At 42.5% G+C, this 22,908-nt stretch overlaps 1 protein-coding gene across 2 annotated transcripts in view; it reads left to right on the forward strand.

Annotated features, from left to right (window-relative positions):
- Positions 1 to 22,908, forward strand: part of CDH13 (cadherin 13) — a 991,500-nt gene that overhangs the window by 924,449 nt on the left and 44,143 nt on the right. For both annotated transcript variants that reach the window (XM_038754876.1, XM_038754877.1), the window contains exon 11: positions 1,952 to 2,094. In XM_038754876.1, the coding sequence (XP_038610804.1) occupies positions 1,952 to 2,094 (143 nt within the window). The remainder of the gene's footprint in view (positions 1 to 1,951; positions 2,095 to 22,908) is intronic.

Genomic DNA, 22,908 nt, shown 5'->3' on the forward strand with positions numbered 1-22,908 from the left:
TTACCCTATTTGGTTTACTTGTACATATTTACTATTCTATTTATTTTGTCAATGATGTGCATCTAGCTTTATTTCCATTTATTCTGATGACTTGACACCTGACCACATGTTTTGTTGTCTGTCTCCCCCTTCTAGACTGTGAGCCCATTGTTGGGTAGGGACTATCTCTATATGTTACCAACTTGTACTTCCCAAGCACTTAGTACAGTGCTGGGCACGCAGCAAGCGCTCAATAAATACGATTGAATGAATGAATGAATGAATGAATGAATGAATGAATGAATGAAAGTGCTGTGGGGCAGGAAGGAGGGAAGAGCAAAGGGAGAGAACTGAGGTGATGTGGAAGGGCGGGGGAGCTGAGGAAAAGGGGGCTTAGTCTGGGGAGGCCTCTTGGAAGAGGTGCACCTTCAGTAGGCCTTTGGAGAGAGGTGGCGGGCGTGATTGTTTGGCAGATTTGAGGAGGGAGGGCTTTCCAGGCCAGAGGTAGAACTTGGGCCAGGGGTTGGCAACGAGACAAGTGAGATTCAGGCACGGTGAGAAGGTTAGCATCACAGGAGCGGAGTTTACAGGCTGGGATGTAGAAGGTGAGAAGGAAGTGAGATAAGAAAGGGCAAGGTAATGGAGAGCTTTAAAGCCAACAGTCAGGAGGTTTTATTTGATACGGAGGTGGATAGGCAACCACAAGAGATTTTTGAAGGGGGCGGTGATATGGCCTGCACATTTCTGTAGAAAGATAATCCAGGCAGCGGAGTGAAGCATGGACTGAAGTGGGGAGAAACAGGAGGATGGGAGATCAGAGAGGAGGCCGATGCATTAATCCAGTTGGGATAGAATGCATGATTGTACTAACATGGTAGCGGTTTGGATGGAGAGGAAAGGGCGGACCTCGGCGATGTTGTGAAATTCCCACTAATTTTCAGCATTAGTTTGTAGTGTTATTAATTCGGAACTGCACAGTACTTAACACATGGGAAGAGACAAAAGAAATAAAAAATGTCTTCTCCTCTGAGGGAGAAAAAGTGATAGGAGAGAAACAGCTGCCTTTCCTACAGCTTAACCTGCAAGTCCTGATTTGTGCTGACCAAAAATGAATTGCCAAATTACCATTTTCAAAGGGGTAGCCTGGCTAGAAACAATTTCAACAGTGTATTCACAGGGGTTTCTTTCAGATTTTGGAGAAGGTGAATTCCTGCTCATTTTTTCTATTAACTTCAAGGGATAATTTGTTGAGACATTAGTAATGTTGACTTCACCTCTCTGCTCCCCCAGGATCAACCTTGGAAAGTCCTGGCTAGGTCGTTTTTGATCCTATACATTATTCTCTTCAGAGGAAAAGAAATGGGAATAAACTAAGAATTATTTCCAGTGACTATGTTCTGGGCCTGAAGCCTCAGTCACCCTACATTCTAATTGTATCACAAGAGAAATGTGTCTCATGCTACCTATTTTTAGATGCATGTGGCTAAGGAATGATTCTAAATCATGCATTCAAAGCTACCCCTCGTTTCCATTTGTTTTAAAAATCTTTTTCCGACACCTAGTCTATTTGTTTTCTTATTGATATTCAGATACTTTTGATTGCTGCTTTCAGATGGTGGCAGCTATGAAATATGGACTAGTAGAAGGCTTGCCTAACAAAATCCCTAAATAGATGTGCAGCTTCTTTTATATTCACAAATCCAGAAGCCAGATAACCTAATGACAGCAATGTATATTGTTCATCATATACATTCTTAAACTATTTTGGTTAACAGCTTTTGAGTAGGGATCAGTAAAGAGTTAAAAGCTATAAAGAGAGGATTGCTCAATCCAAATCCCTTTTATTCTAAGGAGATCAAATCTATGAAAATAATGTAGCCATCTAAAGTTGACCATGTTTACCTATGAATGGAAGTGCAGTTGTTTTGCTGTTTTCAAGATGGTAACCTGTTGCTTTTGTTGGATTTTGCAGGTATTCCGTTTACAAAGACCCTGCTGGCTGGCTTAATATTAATCCAACAAACGGAACCATCGACACAGCTGCTGTTTTAGACCGGGAATCTCCGTTTGTCCATAACAACATCTACACAGCACTGTTCCTGGCAATCGACAGTGGTGAGTATTGGAAGTTGGCAAGATGTTATTTATCCCCATTGCCGTCACGTATTTAGAGATAATATTCCCGAACAGCCTGTGTCAGCTCTTCTTAAAAAAATTCTACGTTCAGAACCTTTTATAACCATCTTTTATTGATAGACACTGGTTGAGAAATGGAATTGAAAACATTGAAACCTAAGATGGAAATGATTTTTGTAGAATAGAATTGTGCCTGCTATAGGAAACTGCTGCAAATGGCCAAATGCTGTTTGGATATGGTGCATTCTTTTCCCCAGACTTAATATCTTTACTATTAAAACCCTGCTATGGAGCCAAAGGCACCTTTAAGCATTTTAGCTCATCTAAAAGCCTGCAGAGTATTTAAATATGCTGTATTGAGTTCCGTTTGACTAAGAAACACCCTAAATGACCATACAAATATAATTAAAATCCCTGATTATATCACAATACCTCCTGGATTGTATGAATTAATGTTCCTTATGTGGAGTGGTTTCTCATATAAAGCATCTTTGTTAGACATAATTGCAGCAAAAACCCTGAACATTAGTGTAAATCACCAATGAGGATGGCAGCGACAGTAAGGTTGGAACATAGCAAATGTGCTAATTCTTTCATTCAGCTGCTCTAGGTTTAGCTTGAGTGACGAATGATAAAATATCCATTTTGAGTGTGTCATTTTCCATTTTGAGGGCACTGAAAGATTTAGTTACACATGGGATTTGACAAGAGAGTGAAAAGCACTTGTCCTAAAGCAGAAAAATAAGATACCTTACTGCAAGGTTAGTTTACTCCCATTTTCATGAGTAAATTTCTGCCTGACTAGAATTTCTGTAAATACTGAACAGCTAATGTCTAAGCTCAAGGCACTGACATCAGCTCTGAAGTCTGGAAAAAGGTTTTTAACAAGTTTTTCCATTTAAGGAAATTGGGCGGCAATCAGCATGACTGCAGGTAGTTTTTGTAATTATCCCAAACTCCAACTTGTGGAAGCCATGCATTTCTTAAGCTGAACTTAATGAACTTCACCCCTTTCATCAGAGACTTTATTGCTTGGAAGTGCCTGAAAAGTAAACCATGTTGTGCCTAGGCCACTGTAACCTGTACAAGAAATGGAAGAGACCGAAAAGAAGGTGGAGCAAGGGATATGGAGAGGAGAGGGTAAAGGTGACCTGATCTTAGGGTAGCTAGCATTTATTTGTCTGTTGCAGTGATCATTTGCTGACTTGAAAATGTTACATTAAAACCAGGTATCTTACTTTGAGGAGCAGCACATTTCATTCATAAAGCCTCAAAAGCTATCCTTAGCCATAACATTTAAATCAACCTAATGTTATTTACATTAAAGATTTGGTATTCAGGGCCTGACCGTGGATAACATTGATTAAAAATTCATAACTGGAGGCTTTAGCTACAGTCATTCCAAACACCGAGCTGTTCATGTGGGCACATGCAGACACACTTTTTTTTCCATCTCATTCTAACTGAAGGATCACATAGGTTTATTAAAGTACCAGCAATTCCTGAGCACTGCGCAGTAGATGGAAATGTCATTAAATATGGTGCTCTAGTCCCAAGAGCACCATATTACTTTTCTAGTCCCTGTATATATGTATATGTTTGTACATATTTATTACTCTATTTATTTATTTATTTATTTATTAAATATTTTTATTTATTTTACTTGTACATATTTATTCTATTTACTTTATTTTGTTAATATGTTTTGTTTTGTTGTCTGTCTACCCCTTCTAGTCTGTGAGCCCGCTGTTGGGTAGGGACCATCTCTAAGCGCTTCCCAAGCGCTTAGTACAGTGCCCTGCACACAGTAAGTGCTCAATAAATATGATTGAATGAATGAAAAGGCGCATAGCTGGGGCATGAAGTGCTGGAGAATTCAGAATTGCTCAGTGGGAAGTTTCTGGCTGGGAGCTAGCTCACACTTTTGATGTTAGCCATGGAAGAAAAGTGGAGTATGTTGAATGTTTGGCTATTGAAGGAAGAGGATCAACATGATAGGAGACTTGGAAATAGGGAAAGGAAACATGGAATGAAAAGAATGAAACTTCTGACGAGGTGGTGTGTGAGGAGGACATGTAGAGGTCATTAGGAAAAAAAATAGACCTCTGAAATGTGAGGAAAAGTGAGGATTATTTCTCAAGAAGAGGGAACTCAGGGTTGAACTGAAGTAAGTTGTAGGGATGGTTTTGGGAAAGAAAAATGAACTTAGTTGCATTAGTTTAGATTGGCTGCTAAGAGAAAAAAAAAATTGTGTGTGTGTCCATGATGCAAGTTAAGTGTAGTACCATGTTTGACCTAAATCATTCTTTCCTTTTCTAGCTAATGATTATTATGGTATTTATTGAGGGCTTACTACTTGCCAACCACTGTACTAAACGCTGGGTAGATACTAGCTAATCAAGTTGGACACACACCAATGAAAACACATTAGTTTTATTCCTTGCTGAAATGCTATTTTGCCAGGCCATAGACCAAAGCCCAGAAATGGGGAAGGACTTCAGAAACTGAATTATTCAGAGCAAAAGATGGTTTGGGATGAGAACTCAAGAAAGAAACAATTGCAGTGAAACAGAAGTATGTTCCAGAGAAACGTATGAATCATTACCCAATTAGCCAGAGTGAGTTTGCACTCTCTAATTAGGAAACTTGTCATTCAGTTTTTCAATTGTCACAAAAAAAGGAATAATTGTTTTTATGGATTCAGTAAACTGACAAGCTGGTCCTTCAATTGTAATTTCAATTTTTTACATTTATTAGACACTTAAAACTTTTTACCAAAATTATTCTACACTAAAGACTAAATTCCCTAATTCCGTCGAAGTTTGACAATCTTGCTCCTATTAAAGGTCCATTAAGAATAGAAATATAACCTTGTGATGCAGTCAATAGGACATTTTCTTCACGAATAGATCTTTGTCAGATAGGTCAGTGTCTCACTTGTGGTTAATACAGCATGGTTATGATACGTTTAACCTTCTGGTGAATTAGAGGAGGGGTCATTTCTGATACCATTAACTTCCGGCTAGCCACCGGATAACAGCGTTTGGCTGACAAATGTAGACATACAGACTAGTTGCATTTAATGGGGTCTGAAGCATTCTAGATGGAAAGTTCGAAAAGGGAACATAAAAACAAAGCTCAGAATCCTAGATTATTAGGATGGGAGGTCGTCTAATCCCCCCTGCCTAGTATGCCCAGATCTAAATGAGTTAAGGGAGAATCTCTCATATTTTTGAAGACATCCGGAGAACTATATCCAATATTCTCAGAAGCAAGTCCATCGCATATTTAACCAATGTATTGAGCAGAACAGTCTTCCTCTTATCTAACCAAAGTCCAAATGCTGTAGTTTCTACCCTTTTCTCCTCTGTTAATGTGAATAGAGATGGAGAACAGTTGGTCATTTTCTTTTAAAGTGTCCTTCATAGCTTTGGAAAAACAATATCCTCCTCAGCCTTCTCTTCTCCTGGCTGAATAACTTCAATTCCTTTTACTGGTCTTCTATTTTCCAATTTATAATATTCCCAAATCATCTCTGCCCTTCTCTAATTATGGAGTTTAGAACCAGACCTAATATTATAGTAAAGATCTGACCAGATTCTGTCTCCATCATCGTACATTCATATCACTGAAATAAATTTCAATTCCTTTATGAGGGACATCTATTTAGGAAACCCAGGATCATGCATGCTTTTTGAACCACAATACTCCATTATTCACTGATAGACAGCTTGTCTTTATCATCTTCATAATAATAATGGCATTTATTAAGCGCTTACTATGTGCAAAGCACTGCTCTAAGCGCTGGGGAGGATACAAGTTGATCAGGTTGTCCCACGAGGGGCTCACAGTTTTAATCACCATTTTACAGATGAGGTAACTGAGGCACCGAGAAGTGAAGTGACTTGCCCAGAGTCACACAGCTGACAAGCAGCAGAGCAGGGATTTGAACCCATGACCTCGAGGGGTCAGCAGTGAAATGGGCAAGATTGAGGCACAGTGAGAAGGTTAGCACTTGAGGAATAAAGTATGCAGGCTGGGCTGTAGAAGGAGAGAAGCGAGGTGAGGTAGGAGGGGGCATGGTGCTGGAGGGCTTTAAAGCCAATGTTGAGGAGTTTTTCTTTGATATGGAGGTGGATCGGCAACAACTGGAGTTCTTTGAGGAATGGGGTGACATGTCCTGAACGTTTTTGTAGAAAAATGATCCGGGCAGCAGAATGAAGTACAGACTGGAGTGGGGAGAGACAGGAGGCCAGGAGGTCAGCAAGGAGACTGACGCAGTAATCGAGGTGGAAGAGGATAAGTGATTGTATCAATGCTGTAGCAGTTTGAATGGAGAGGAAAGGGCAGATTTTAGCTCAGTTCTGAAGGTGGGTCAGACAGGATTTAGTGACAGATTGAATATGTGGATCGAATGACAAAGAGGAGTAAAGGATAATGCCAAGGTTACCGGGTTGTAAGACAGGAAGGATGGTGGTGCCATCTACAGTGATGAGAAAGTCTGCTTAACTCTCTTAGGGAAAATAATAATGATTGTGGTATTTGTTAAGTGCTTATTTGGTGGCAGGCACAGTACTAAGCACTGGGGTAGATAAAAGATAATTGGGTTGGACATAATCCCTGTCCCACTAGAGCTTACAGTCTTCACCTCCATTTTACAAATGAGGAAACTGAAAGACAGAGAAGTTATGTGACTTACCCAAGGTTACACAGCAGACAAATGAAGGAGCCACGATTAGGACCTAGGTCCTTCTGACTCGAAGGCCCATGATCTATCCAGTAGACTACAATCAATAAAGACTTTTCTCTCATTGTTTCTGTGTCTATAGTGAAGACCTCTGAGAGCAAATAAAGTGAAGCCATAAAGTATACATTCTGTCAAGTATGTTCTGCGTAGGGGCTATCAAATTCTTAGTTTTGGGATTTATTACTCTGACGATGCACAATGGAGAGAGAAGCAGTGTGTCCTATTGGATAGAGCATAGGCCTGCGAGTCAGACGGACCTGGGTTCTAATCCTGGCTCTGCCACTTATCCACTTTGTGACCTTGGGCAAGTCACTTAACTTCTCTGTGTCTAAGCTACCTCATCCGTAAACTATGTATTAAGACTGTTAGCCCCATGTGAGACGGGGACTGTGTCCTAACCTGGTTAGCTTGTATCTACCCCAGTGCTTGTAACAGTACCTAGAACATAGTAAGCGCTTAATAAATACCCTAAGCAACAACACTGGTAGATACAAGCTAATCAGATCAGAGAGTCTCTGTCACTCACAATCTACATAGTAAAATCCCTATTAGATTTTTAGGATTTTTAAGATTGTTAGGCCCTTACTCTGTGACAAGCACTGTTCTAAATACTGGGGTAGGTAGATGTTAGCCAGGTCAGACACAGTCCCTGTCCCACATGGAATTGTTAGTAGGGAATGTGTCTGTTCTGTTGTTGTGTTGAACTGTCCCAAGCACTTAGTACAGTGCCCTGCACACAGTAAGTGCTCAGTGAACATGATTGATTGATTGATGGGGCTTACAGTCTAACTAGATTGTAGTTTCCCAGTAGACTGTAGGATCCTCTATTAGATTTAAGCTCCTTGAGGTCAGGGGTCATGTCTACCAACTCAGTTCAACTCTCCCAAGCACTGAGTATCGTGCTCTGAACTTGCTGCTCAAAAACCACTGATTGTTTGATTATGGGGGACAGTATCTTCGCCCATTTTGCAGGTTAGAAAACAGAGGCACCAAGCCTATATGTTATCTGCCTAAAATCATACAGCAGCCAATAGCAGAGTAGGTATTAGAACTATGGTCCCCTGACTTTGTGTGTTTTCCACTGGGGCACAGTGTGGAACATCCACTAAAAATTCATCATTTAAGAGGATTTACGGAGCACTTTATATGTGCAGAGCACTCTGGGCACAGAGCTCTGTACTAAATAGTGGGAATATCACAATAAAATTAGTAGACATGACCCCCTACCCACAAGGAGCTTACAGTCTGGTAAGGGAAACAGATGCTAAAATCAATTTACAAGTAGGGGAAAATAATAGATGATCCATCCCCTGTGCTCAAGGAGTTTTTCGATTTAATAGTATATTTTGATAGCTCTTTTTCTTTCCTACATAGATGCTACTGGTCCTTCTCCATCTTCTGGAAAAGTAGCTTTTTTTCCCTCTCCAAAAAAAAAAACCCATTGCCTTATTGAACTTTTGTCTTGGTTTCACCAATTTATCCCAGCTACTTTGAAATTGGATGATATCCTTCAACACCCTAAACCTAATGGAGATCATCATTCTTTGCCACATCTCTCCCCTTCCCATACCATCTCCTTAGGTTGACACTGGTCCATTGATAATCACTCTGTAAGCATAACCGTTTGGCTTCTTGGGCATCCACTGAATTACTGGGTTATCTTATACCCCACCAAAAGAACCTTATGACCCAGTCCAGACTGTGGGGCAAGATGAGCCAAACAAGGAAAGTTCTGTTGCTGATAGTGGTCCTGGTTTCTTTAAGCACTTCAGGCCCAAAGCTTGCAACCCAGTGCATAACTGAGCATGACCACGTACTGTGTCATGACCTGACTTTGAAAAATGCTGTCATAAAGCTCTTTTTCCCACTGTATTAGTGAGTATGTCATAACAGACAGAATCAAAAGCCTTGCCAGAAGTCAAGGTGGATTATATCTATAAGCTTCCTTTTGACCTTCCAGACCTATCGCTCTGTCATAAAAAGAGATTACCTTAGGTTGACAAGACATTTTCCTTCATCCAGTCAAACTGGTTACTACCCGGTACTGTGTTCTCTTCAAGATGTTGGTAAATTGATGTCTTTACCCAGCATTTTTCTGGATATAGAAGTTAGGCTTTCAGATTTATAATTACTAGAATGATTCCTTTCCCCTTTTTCAAATGCAAGCACTCTGGTGGCTTTTTGCAAAAAACTCCTCCAAATTCCACACCAGGAATGGCCCAATTGATGTTTGCTCTCAACAGTGACTCTGACCATTGCCTTAGTACTGTAGGCTATAAATTTCAGTACCTGCAGATTTGATTGCACTTAGCTTATTTAAGTAATCATTTACCTGGTCCACTCCATTCCACTTTGGTTTCTCATCCTCTTTGCTTAACCCTGTTCTTGGTTCATTCACATTTTCTGGTAAAGAGGAAGGTAAAGGAAAATCCTTTTCAGAGAAGCAGCGTGACTCAGTGGAAAGAGTCCGGGCTTTGGAGCCAGAGTTCATGGGTTCAAATCCCACCTTAGCCAATTGTCAGCTGTGTGACATTGAGCAAGTCACTTCACTTCTCTGTGCCTCAATTTCCCTATCTGTAAAATGGGGATTAAGACTGTGAGCCCCCATGGGACAATCTGATCACTTTGTATCCTCCCTAGCGCTTAGAACAGTGCTTTGCACATAGTAAGTGCTTAATAAATGCCATTATTATTATTATAGCTTTCCATTCCAAACCTTATAATAGAGCAATATTTCTATTCTATTCTCTTGATCCTGACATGTTTTTTTAAAATGCTTTTCTGTTTCCGTTTATGGTTTTGGCATGCTACATATCATTTCCTGTTTGATCTTTTCTGACTATACATCTAAGCGCCTTCACTATTCCCTAGAACTCCTTGATATGCCAGTCTGGCTTCTATTTTTCACGGCATCATGCCTTGGCAGCACTAGTAATCTTCAAGAAGAAAGATGTGCCAGTCTTTTCCTCTTGGCTTAGAAGGCTGAAATTAAACCCTACCTTACATGACCACTTTCCTCTTTTCCTCTTTCAACTTCTGAAAGAGATATTTCATCTATGGAGATTTCTTTGGCTTGGAGGAGCAAACCTGGGCCCTATGGATAGATAAACCTAAACTAGCTTCACTGAGCAGCTGCTACCATACTAAGACTTACACTGTAGTTGTGAGATTTATCATTAAATGACTCAACAGACAACATTGTTGATCTGTACCTTAGTCTAACCCCACCCCTATTGGATGGAGAGAATGGGTTTAATTGAGACTAATTAGGGCTTTCTATGTAGCCTTGAGTTTGGAGAAGAATGCAGCCCATATCTGCTCCCAGCACAAGGACAATTATTCCTTGCCGAAATATTGCCAGATATTCCAACATCAACTGAGTCTCGGCTGCTCCACTCCCCTGCCCCATCTCCTCAAAGCAGTGAGGCCTCGGAGTCAGAAGGACTTGGGTTCTAATCCTGACTCTGCCACTTGTCTGCTGTGTGACCTCAGGGCAGATCACTTAACTGCTCTGTGTCTCAGTGACCACATCTGTAAAAAGGGGATTAACATTGTGAGTCTCACCTCCTCGCTGTAGTTTAAAGAGTTTCTGTGGGAAGGAAGTAATGGGGGCCTTGCCAGCAGCTGATCCTCATCAATCGTACCATATGTTGAGCCCTGTACTAAGCACTTGGTAGAGAGTAATAGAATGAGCGAACATAGTCCTTGTTCTGGAGGAGCTTATGATTTAAGTGAGATAGTATTTTGTTTTTTGATTTTTTAATGGTATTTGGTAATCGCATACTATGTATCAAGCACTGTACTAAGTCCTGGGGAAGATAAAAGTTCATCGGGTCAGACACAGTCTCTGTTCTGCACAAGGCTCAAAGTCTAAGTAAGAGGGAGAAGAGGTATTTCATCTCCATTTTACAGTTGAGAAAACTGAGGCACAAAGAAGTTAAGTAATTTGCCCAAGGTCACAGAGCAGGCAAGTGGCAGGGCTGAGCTCAGAAGCCAGGTCCTCTCACTTCCATGCCCATGTTCTTTCCATTAGGTCATGTTGCCGCCCATCTGAAGGAAATGCAAAGCTTGCTAATGGAGCATACTCCCCCTCCATGGCTCCAAGGGTACTCTGCTGCTTCTCTAGAAGCCATAAGCAGGAGAGTTAAGTTCAGGGTTAATTAAGGGATCCACTCTTTCAATCACTACAATCTGAGGGGAATATCAAGCAATGAGCTGCTTGTGGATAATTTTCAATAAGCTCTCCCTCTTTAGAGAATAGATCAAGTTCCACTTGGCATTTAATGCTAAGGCAGGATAATCTGGCCATGGTTGACCTCCAATAAACTGTAACATTCTTCATGTAGCCCTTGGAAAGATCTTACCCTTTCCAGGTTTCAAAGAAATAATTTCCAATCTCATCCCTTCAACCAAAAGCTTCACTAATCAATATAAAGTAGTTGGAGACACATCAGTATCAGTGAGCACTGACTTTTATTTACATGGGTAGATTTGATCCACATAATCGCTTTCTACTGTTATCAGTCATACTGAATTTTATTCTCTTTTCCAGGCAGGGAGCCTTATTCTACTCCTGGGTAGGGGAGGGAAGGTGGGAGTGGAAGAAGGGAGGCTGTGACCCATTGTGAGGGCACACAGAGCATGCTTAAAAGGCTCCTGTTAAACCATAATATGTTGTAGGGTAGATTTTACCCTTAGCCCACAGTTTGCTAAGGGAAGATACCAGCCCAATACCTGGGAAGGTTTTCCATTCTGATCCATGCCCTGAAGCTAGCTTTTCCAGGAAGAAAAAGAAGGATCACTTCGAAGTGACCAATCCTCTTGCCTCTTTGCAGCACTGAGAGTGCACAGGAATGGGAAGCAATCAATCAATCAACTGTATTAATTGAGCGCTTACTGTGTGCAGAGCACTGTACTAAGGGCTTGGGAAGTACATGTTGGCAACATATAGAGACAGTCCCTACCCAACAGTGGGCTCACAGTCTAAAAGGGGGAGACAGAGAACAAAACCAAACATACTAACAAAATAAAATAAATAGAATAGTTATGTACAAGTAAAATAAATAAAGCAGCATGGCCAGGTGGAATAAGCACTTAGTATAGCACTCTGCACATAGTAAGCGCTCAAGAAATACAATTGAATAGTCAGAGGACCTGGTTTCTAATCCTGACTCTTCCAATTGCCTGCTGCATGATCTTTGGCAAGTCACAACTTCCCTGTGCCTCAGTTTCATCATCTCTAAAATGGGGACTCAATTCCTGTTTTCCTTCCTACTTAGACTGTGTGCCTAACTGTGGGTCAGGGACTCTGTATGACCTAATTAGCTCGAATCTAGCCCAATGTTTAGAAAAGTTCTTGGCTCATAGCAAGTGCTTAACAAATGTGGGAGGACTGAAAGTTGAGGTGAGGGAGAAGCAGGGTGGCCTAGAGGAAGGAACACAGGCCCGGGTGTTGGAGGACCTGGGTTCTAAACCTGGTTCGGCTTCAGGTCTGCCGTGTGATTATGGGCAAGTCACTTAATTTCTCTGTGCCTCCATTACCTCACCTGTAAAATGAGGATTAAGCCCTACTCCCTCCTATTTAGAGTGTGAGCTCCATGGGATACAGGGACTCTGTTGAATCTCATTAAGGTATATCTACCCCAGCACTCAGTATAGTGCTTGGCATATAGTAAGCACTTAACAAGTGTTAACAGCAACAACAACATTAATAACAACAGGATTATTTTATGCAGGGTCATACCCAGGATTGGGCAGGTGCTTTTTCAACCTCAAAGGAGAAAATAGGGCCCAATCAATCAGAACAGTCAATCACTCAGAAACTTCATAAAGGTCCCGATTCTCCCTTCCCTCAATCTGTAGAGAACAAAAGTGCATTTTCCAGATTCAGGGGAGCAAAAATCACAACATTATGAACCACTGAAGAGAGAAGCACCTTGTTCTGATCCCACGTCCCCTATTGCACCTAGGTTTTCCATATTAACCTAGTTCCAAGGGTGAATTTTCCCATTATTATCATTATTAATAATCATATTTACTGAGCATTTAATGTGTGCAAAGCACTGTCCTAAGTGCTTGAGAGACTGCATAAGAGCAGGAAGTCTTCAAGGGAAGCAGGAACACAGTTGCATAGCAGGGTTGATCTGAGGGCCCTATTCCTCCATTCCCCTTCAGTCTCTGTCAGACTGGCACACATTTTCCACAGTTTATCTCTCCCCAGACTGAAAAGAATTCAAACTCCTCTTGAATTTAAGGAAAGGGAATGAAAAGTAACTGGGTGAAAATAAATTTTAGGTAGAGTTTTTTCATAATCTGAAAATATTAGAATTTGATATTTTTCCTGGTGTAGGAAATATATTGCAGATAATATTAAAAAATAACTTCAGGAAGTCATGTGACAAAATCTAGAGAATATACAATGGCATCACAAACAGAGCTGCTGTTAGCGATAGGAGCCTTGAGCACAGCTCAGAAACTTGGAACAACAACAACAAAAAAAAAAAAGTGGGAAAACAGAGCTCAGAATAAATCAGATTGGCTCTTAGTCAAAGGTTTCTTTCTGGAACTCAATGGAATTTGTCTCCAGGCACTGGTTTGTCCAGGAAATGAGAACAGTTATTTATTAGATCTTTGTTAATAGTATTAACTGTGGTCTTAAGTCTATCCAAAGGAAACACATGTTTATCTACTAATTGCAAATAAATCAATTCATTTGATAGGATGAAAAGGGGAGAATGGACTTTATTTGGTGGATCAGATTAGGAACGGTATGGTTAGAAGAAATTGCTGATGACTCCCTGCTTTTTATTCTCTCTCTCTCTCTCTCTCTCTCTCCCTCTCTCTCTCTCTCTCTCTCTCTCTCTCTCTCTCTCAATGCAAATCAGATGTCACTTGCTTAATTTAGTGGCAAATACATTTAGCTGCAATTCATTCACTTCTGGCTGGAGGATTGGGTTTCTGGATAATATGTACAGTTCCAGGGTCCTTATTCCCTTATTCTTCCCCACCATCAATGCAGCAGAAGGCTTCTCCCCTCCCTATCACTGGCAGGCCAGAGGCTGCTTCCTTTCCCCAGCCACCCTGATCCCCAATGAAAGCTCAGCCTTACCAACAGCAGTAGCAACAGCCAGAGCAACAATAGCTTCTATGTCATTGTGCAGGCACTTTTGTCCCATTTCTGAAATTGGCTGGGAAGCGAATGGGGTGAAAAAGGAGTGGGGGAGAGTCTTGTCTGCAACCTGAAGTGGGCTTCAAGGCTCTCCATCACTTCACCCCCTCCTACCTCACCGCCCTTCTGTCCTTCTCCAGCCCAGCCTGCACCCTCCGCTCCTCCGCCACTAACCTCCTCACTGTACTTCATTCTCGCCTGTCCCACCATCGACCCCCAGCCCACGTCCATCCCCTGGCCTGGAATGCCCTCCCTCCACACAACTGCCAAGCTAGCTCTCTTCCTCCCTGCAAAGCCCTACTGAGAGCTCACCTCCTCCAGGAGGCCTTCCCAGACTAAGCCCCCTTTTTCCTCTCCTCCTCCCTATCCCCCCAACCCTACCTCCTTCCCCTCCCCACAGCACTTGTATATATATTTGTACAGATTTATTACTCTATTTTACTTGTACATACTTACTATTCTATTTATTTTGTTAATGATTTGCATATAGTAATAATAATAATTGGCATTTGTTAAGCGCTTACTATGTGCAAAGCACTGGAGCTTTAATTCTATTTCTTCTGAGGATTTTGACACCTGTCTACCTGTTTAGTTTTGTTGTCTGTCTCCCCCTTCTAGACTGAGAGCCCATTGTTGGGTACAGACCATCTCTATATGTTGCCGACTTGGACTTCCCAAGTGCTTAGTACAGTGCTCAGCACACAGTAAGCACTCAATAAATACGATTGAATGAATGAATGACATCCATTCCCAACTCCTCTTCCTCCTCCTCTTTCTTCATTCTTTCCCTTAAGGGAGTAAGTCAGGGTCAGGTTTATGTGCCAAGTGAACAAGTTGGTGCTCAGTGCTTATGAGTGTTTTCTTGTTAGGGGCTGTCACTGGTCCCATCCTCCTTTCGGTAGTTGAAGGAGGCCCCAGCACCAGTAGTAGTAGCAGGACTTCAGCCAGGAACAGAACAGTCAAGAGGCAGAGAGGGAAAAGTCAGGTCAGATATCAGCAGGCAGGCAACCCCCCACGACACTCAACTCTTGCCCTAGTTCAGCCATTTCCATGCTTAGTTAATTTGAGAGTAATGAGATGAAACTTTCAAATGTCTCTGAATTCCAGGGAGAGTGGGGCAGGTGGTGAGAGGGGGAACCAAGATGGGGGAAGAAAGAGAAAAGGCCTGTACTTTTGGCATTCTCTGATGAAGCCCTCATTTCCCCTATTCCTTCTCCCTTCTGTGTCACCCTTGCACTTGGATTTGTACCCTTTATTCATCTCATCCTGCATACCACAACACATATACCTATCTGTAATGTATTTTAATGTCTATCTCCCCCTCCAGACTGTGGACAGGAAGCATGTCTTCCAATAATATCCTTTCCCAAGTGCTTAGTGCATTAAGCACTAAGAAGCAGCAGCATAGCTCAGTGGAAAGAGCACAGGCTTGGGAGTCAGAGGTCATGGGTTCAAATTCCGGCTCCGCCAATTGTCAGCTGTGTGACTTTGGGCAAGTCACTTAACTTCTCTGTGCCTCAGTTACCTCATATGTAAAATGGGGATGAAAACTGTGAGCCCCACATGGGACAACCTGATCACCTTTTATCTTCCCCAGCGCTTAGAACAGTGTTTTGCAGATAGGAAGCGCTTAACAAATGCCATCGTTATTATTATTGTTATTACTCTGCCCACAGTAAGCACTCAATAAATATGACTGATTGATCGATTGGCCTTCCAATAATTCATCACAGAGAGCTGAAATTAGAAAGAAATTGCAAGCATTTAGTATCAAGCAACCATCAATAGTATTTACTTAATGCTTTCTGTACGCAGTTGTATCCCAGAGCTAAATGCTTGGGATAATGCAATACAATAAAATTGGTAGACATGGTTCCTTCCTTCAAAAAGCTTACACTCTAATAGGGGAGAAAGACATGAAAACCAATTATAAATAAGGGAAGCAACAGAAGGTGTACAAGGATACTAAGGATAAGGATATAAGGACAGGTAAAAGGGAGAGGATGGAGAAATAATGTGCTGGTGGATTTCAGAGCAGCTTCCAAAGAGGGCAGTTGCTGATGCCATGGCTGAGCCAGGACAGCATTAGGGTTGAGCTTAAAAGGGAAATTTGTTTGAGACGACAGAATAAAGACAGCCCAGGAAAGTGTGTAGCCCCTTAGACTTTGAGCCATTTTGTGCAGGGAATGTGTCCAATCTGATTATCTTCTATTTAATCCAGTGTTTAGCAAAACGCTTGGTCCATAGAAGCATTTAATACCATCATCATTATTATTATTATTGTGTGCCTGAGCACCTCTCTGAGTATGGGTTGTCTGTTCTGTTAAGGTATTTGTTCCCAGGTAATCAGGAGCACACTGCCAATTTCCAGCTCATTGAGCTCTATTCACCTTAATCTATAGTGAGGGAGAAGCAGCATGGCCTCATGGAAACAGCATGAGTCCAGGAGTCAGAGGACCTAGGTCCTCCTCCCAGCTGTATGATTTGTCAGTTGAGTGACTGGGTGAATCACTTAACTTCTCTGTGCTTCAGTTTCCTCATCTTTAAAATGGTGATAAAATATTTGCTCTTTCTCGTACGTAGACTGTGAATCCCACGTCTGACTGTATTATCTTGTATCTTCCCCAGTGCTTAGTAGTGCTTAGCACGCAGTATGCACTTAGAAACTCCAGCATTACCAATATTGCTTGTGATATACAGGACTTTGAGTAAGATATATTTGTCCTTCTAGCCATAGGGACCATTTGGTACAGTACCGATGCAATGAGCTAACTTGTTTTTACAGATTCATGGTCACCAAGACCATAGGTTCACAGGAATTTCATTCCCATTTGGATTTTGGTGAAAACCCATGCTCCCACTACCTTCATAAGCATGACTAACCTACTGCAGAAGCAAACGCTTAGTTGGAGACTTTGTGAAGATCAACTCTTGGGAATGGGCAACAGTTTGCAAGCGTTCTTTAATATGCACCCTAGGAGCGCAGGGATCAGAGTTGGTCCCTGCCCCTTAAGTGGTTCGCGGTCTTGGGGAGAGGGACAACAGGTGTTTGGTCTCCATTTTGCTAATGAGGAAACTGAAAGGTTAAGTGACTTGCCCAAGGTCACCCAGCAGGCAGATGGTGGAACCAGCATTGGTAGCCAGGTCTCCTGACCCCCAGCCCTGGGTGCTATCCACTAGGCCACAATGCTTCTTAACAACAGTGATATGAACTTTCCCTTCGACTCTGTAGGGTCATTCATTCATTCAATTCAATCGTATTTATTGAGTGCTTACTGTGTGCGTAGCACTGTACTAAGCACTTGGGCAGTACAAGTCAGCAACATATAGAGACGGTCCCTACCCAACAATGGGCTCACAGTCTAAAAGGTCAACAACCTACAACCGAGTAAAAGGCCAATTCAGTTCAGTGACCCACTCACTGTCTTTAAAAATCATTCCTGCAGGACACTGACACTGGTAAGAGACTGCAGGGCTTGGGGAGGTGAAAGAAATCTACTCTCCCTGCTCACAATTTGTACCCCGACTAATCTCTGTTATCTTTCCCTCTCCTAATATATCTCTTATGCACTCGAGTCCTCACTCCCAAACACTTAGGTACTCACTTTATACTCTGTTGCTTCCCATACCTGTAATTTCTTTTAGTGTCTGTCTCCCTTGCTCTACTGTAAGTTCCTTGAGGGCAAGGATCATGTCTATTAATGCTACTGTATTGTACTCTGCCAAGTACTCTGCACACAGTAGACCGTAACCTCCTAGAGAGCATAGATCATCTCGACCAGCTCTATAACATTATACTCTCAAGTGCTTAGCACAGTGCTGTGCACAAAGTAATTTAATAAACACCATTGATTACTTAGGAGAAAATGTCATTGCTTCCTTTCATTTATTTTCTTTTTTGTACTTTCTGGCTTATTGAAAGACCTTTCCTGATTGCCTCTCTTGGCAGGTGGCAACACCTCTTGTTCTCTCAGTTTTTATAATAATAATAATAATGGCATTTATTAGGCACTTACTATGTGCAAAGTACTGTTCTAAGCGCTGGGGAGGTTACAAGGTGATCAGGTTGTCCCACGGGGGGCTCACAGTCTTAATCCCCATTTTACAGATGAGGGAACTGAGGCCCAGAGAAGTTAAGTGACTTGCCCAAAGTCACACAGCTGACAATTGGCAGAGCCAGAATTTGAACCCAAGACCTCTGACTCCAAAGCCCATGCTCTTTCCCAATGAGCCACGCCCCAGTCCACCATCTTTAATTTGGATTCTTTCCTTTTATTTTCTTTGCTTTATGGCCAGTCTTTTTCTAATATCTGTTCTCCTATCCCTCTTCCTGACCTTGGGCCTATGCCACATGGGCATCCTACTTCTTTCAGAACAATAATTTTAATAAATAGCACCAACTCTGAGTTCTGGCCTAGTGCAAAGTTTCCATAGTTATTTTCACATTACGTATCTCATTTTATCCTTAAAAAAAATCTTAGAGGTAGGGAAAGGCAGTTATTATCCCCATTTTACAGATGAGGAGCCAGACACAGAGAAGTTCATTCATTCAATCGTATTTAAGTGCTTACTGTGTGCAGAGCACTGTACTAAGCACTTGGGAATTACAAGTTGGCAACATATAGAGACGGTCCCTGTCCAACAGCGGGCTCACAGTCTAGAAGGGGGAGACAGACAACAAAACAAGACATATTAACAAAATAAAATAAATAGAATAAATATGTACAAAATAAATAGAGTAATAAATATGTACAAACATATGTACATATATACAGGTGCTGTGGGGAGGGGAAGGAGGTAAGGTGGGGGGAGGAGGGGGAGAGGAAGGAGGGGGCTCAGTCTGGGAAGGCCTCCTGGAGGAGGTGAGCTCTCAGTAGGGCTTTGAAGGGAGGAAGAGAGCTAGCTCGGCGGATGTGTGGAGGGAGGGCATTCCAGGCCAGGGGGATGACGTGGGCTGGGGGTCGATGGCGGGACAGGCAAGAATGAGGCACAGTGAGGAGGTTAGCGGCAGAGGAGCGGAGGGTGTGGGCTGGGCTGGAGAAGGAGAGAAGGGAGGTGAGGTAGGAGGGGGCAAGGTGATGGACAGCCTTGAAGCCCAGGGTGAGGAGAGAAGTTGAGTGGCTTGCCCAGGGCCACACTAAGGGAATGAGAGAGCCCAGGTCCACTAATTGCCAGGCATATGTTCTTTCAACTAGCTCACACTACCTCCAAAGTATAATACTGTACTCTGCCAACAATTAACACTATGATTATAGAATCCCATGGCCTAGGTGAACAAAAATTTCTGGAGGAACATCGGATTCTACGTTCAAATCTTAAAATTGTAATAATGCTTATGTATAATCATCTAATTGTATGATTTGCCTATTGAATCTATCACCTGGAGTCCTGGTTAAGTTAGGCCCAGATTTTCACCCAATCACCTTGAACTATCAAGACACAATGGAAGTCGAGATCTCAGCGCTCATGAAAAAACTGCCCAAATGGTAGTGAAGACATTCAGGGTCAAGTGGATTTTTTCCTTAATTTATCTGAAAAGGAGCTTTAATTCTTTACTTTTGCTGTAGTAATCCTTCAAATGATGTAACTAAACTACCCATAAGAATCTGAAAGGATATTGAAGTTAGATTGAAGAGAAGAGCCTACAGGTCATGCCCACTCTCCATAAATAGTACTGTTATGTTCTGCCTTTATGCTTCTTTTACCTTCAATTTCACCAATTTTACCCAAAGAAAAACTGACAGACTGCTCTTGCTGCTGAACTGGAGCAATGCTGTGTTAAACAATTCGATCAGTCCAGTATATAATGGTATAGTATGCTAAGGTATGACCTTTTATGTTGGCAAGTTTTCACTGCTTTATCTTTGAAGATGAATATCATAATTTGCCTCATTCAGTTATGGTTTTCTGAAAAGGTTAGGATGGTGTCTTTAGAGTGCAGGAAGTCTTGCATTAACAATTTCTGTGAGCATAGAATTTCTGGCCTGTTTTAGGAAAGACAAAATTATGTAGGGGAAGGTACTCAGGTAGAGAGTTAACATTTAAGAGTGCAATAAAATGTAATCCCATTGGGACTATTCTGATTGATATAGCTTAATGGCAATTAATACTGAACAAATTGCAGAAGGTTTGAAATTTCATTCAGTGAAGGATGCAAATGTAAAGATAGTTGCCAGTTTTGTTTTGCTTTTAATGGTATTAAAGTAATTAAGTAATTAATTGCTTATTATTTTCCAGGCACTCTTCTAAAGTGCTGGGGTAGATACAAGATTATCCAGTGGGACACAGTTCTGTCCCACATAGGGCTCACACAGTCTTAATCCCCAAATTGCAGATGAGGTAACTGAGACAAAAAGAACTTAAGTGACTTGCCCAAGGTCACACATCAGACAAGTGGCAAAGCTGGGTTTAGAATCCAGGTCCTCAGACTCCCAGGCAGATACTCTTTGGACTAGGCCCCACTACTTTACACTAAATCATGCTGCTTCGTGTAGAAAAGGATCAGGCTACGGTCAAGCCAGATTGCTTCTTTAGGTTCCTAGATTCACACTGGGAATTTCTCTCCTGAGCCCTTCCCCCATCCTGTGCAGAAATTCCACCCAACCTCAGAGCTCCCTCAGCAGCAGGTTGAAAGATATGCCAGGACAGAAGCATTTAAGTAGTTTTACATGTGAAATTTGCATTGACTTGAATGAATGGCAGGATTATCATCAATGACAGTAATGCTAATAGGACTAAGTCTTTTTAACTTCCATCTTCAACCACTCACTCTCCACTGGTTCCTTCCCCTCTGCCTTCAACATGCCCACGTCTCCCCCATCCTAAAAAAACCCTCTCTTGACCCCATCTTCCCTTCTAGTCATCGCCCTATCTCCCTCCTACCAGTCCTTTCCAAACTCCTTGAATGAGTCATCTACACCCGTTGTCTCAATTCCTCAATGTCAATTCTCTCCTCAACTCCCTCCAATCTGAATTCTGTTCCCTACATTCCACCGAAACTGCCCTCTCAATGGTCACCAATGACCTCCTGCTTGCCAAATCCAAAGGCTCCTGCTCTATCCTAATCCTCCTCGACCTCTCAGCTGCTTTTGACACTGTGGACCACCCCCTTCTCCTCAACATGCTATCCAACCTTGGCTTCACAGACTCCAGCCTCTCCTGGTTCTCCCCTTATCTCTCCGGCCATTCATTCTCAGTCTCCTTTGCGGGCTCCTCCTCCCCCTCCCATCCCCTTATTGTAGGGGTTCCTCAAGGGTCAGTTCTTGGTCCCCTTCAGTTCTCTATCTACGCTCACTCCCTTGGTGAACTCATTCACTCCCACAGCTTCAACTATCATCTCTACGCTGATGACACCCAAATCTACATCTCTGCCCCTGCTCTCTCACCCTCCCTTCAGGCTCGTGTCTCCTCCTGCCTTCAGGACATCTCCATCTGGATGTCTGCCCGCCATCAAAAGCTCAATATGTACAAGACTGAACTCCTTATCTTCCCTCTCAAACCCTGCCCTCTCCCTGACTTTGCCGTCACTGTAGATGGCACTACCAACCTTCCTGACTCACAAGCCCACAATCTTGGTGTCATCCTCGACTCTGCTCTCTCGTTCACCCCTCACATCCAATCCGTCACCAAAACCTGCCGGTCTCACCTCCTCAGCATCGCCAAGATCTGCCCTTTCCTCTCCATCCAGACCTCTACCTTGCTGATTCAATCACTCATCCTATCCCGACTGAATTACTGCATCGGCCTCCTCTCTGATCTCCCATCCTCCTGTCTCTCCCCACTTCAGTCTATACTTCACGCTGCTGCCCAGATCATCTTTGTGCAGAAACGCTCTGGGCATGTTACTCTCCTCCTCAAAAATCTCCACTGCCTACCAGTCAACCTACGCATCAGGCAAAAACTCCTCACTCTTGGCTTCATGGATCTCCATCACCTTGCCCCCTCCTACCTCACCTCCCTTCTCTCCTTCTCCAGCCCAGCCCGCACCCTCCACTCCTCTGCCACTAACCTCTTCACTGTGCCTCGTTCTCGCCTGTTCTGCCTTCGACCCCCCTGGCCCACATCCTCCCCCTGGCCTGGAATGCCCTCCCTCCACATATGCACCAAGCTAGCTCTCTTCCTCCCTTCAAAGCCCTACTGAGAGCTCACCTCCTCCAGGAGGCCTTCCCAGACTGAGCCCCCTCTTTCCTCTCCCCCTCCCCGTCCCCGCACCCTACCTGCTTCCCCTCACCACAGCACCTGTTTATATGTTTGTACAGATTTATTACTCTATTTTACTTGTACATATTTACTATTCTATTTATTTTGTTAATTATGTGCATCTAACTTTACTTCTATTCATTCTTATGGCTTGACACCTGTCCACATGTTTTGTTGTCTGTCTCCCCCCTTTAGACTGTGAGCCCATTATTGGGTAGGGACCATCTCTATATGTTGCTAACTTGTACTTCCCAAGTGCTTAGTACAGTGCTCTGCACATAGTAAGCACTCAATAAATATGAGTGAATGAATGAATGAATGACTATGATCTGCCAATTCCTTAGCCTGGCAAATATCACCTGAAATAGATTATACATTCCTCATTTACAAGAACTGTGTCAGTTCCTCTATTGTACACTCTCAAGTGTCTAATATCTAGTTCTGCACCCAGCAGACATTCAATAAATACTACTGAGGCAGAGAACTGCACCTGGTTTTATGAACACTTCCTTCTCTTTCCAATCAATCATATTTAGAGTGCTTACTGCATGCAGAGCACAGTCCTAAGAACTTGGAAAACTACAACATAACAGAGTTGGTAGACAAGTTCACTGTCCAGAAGGAGCTTACACTCTACAGTCCAATGGCTTCTGATCCATCCTAATCCTCCACAACCTCT

This window comes from Tachyglossus aculeatus, chromosome 11, assembly GCF_015852505.1.
Source record: "Tachyglossus aculeatus isolate mTacAcu1 chromosome 11, mTacAcu1.pri, whole genome shotgun sequence".
Lineage (NCBI taxonomy): Eukaryota > Metazoa > Chordata > Mammalia > Monotremata > Tachyglossidae > Tachyglossus > Tachyglossus aculeatus.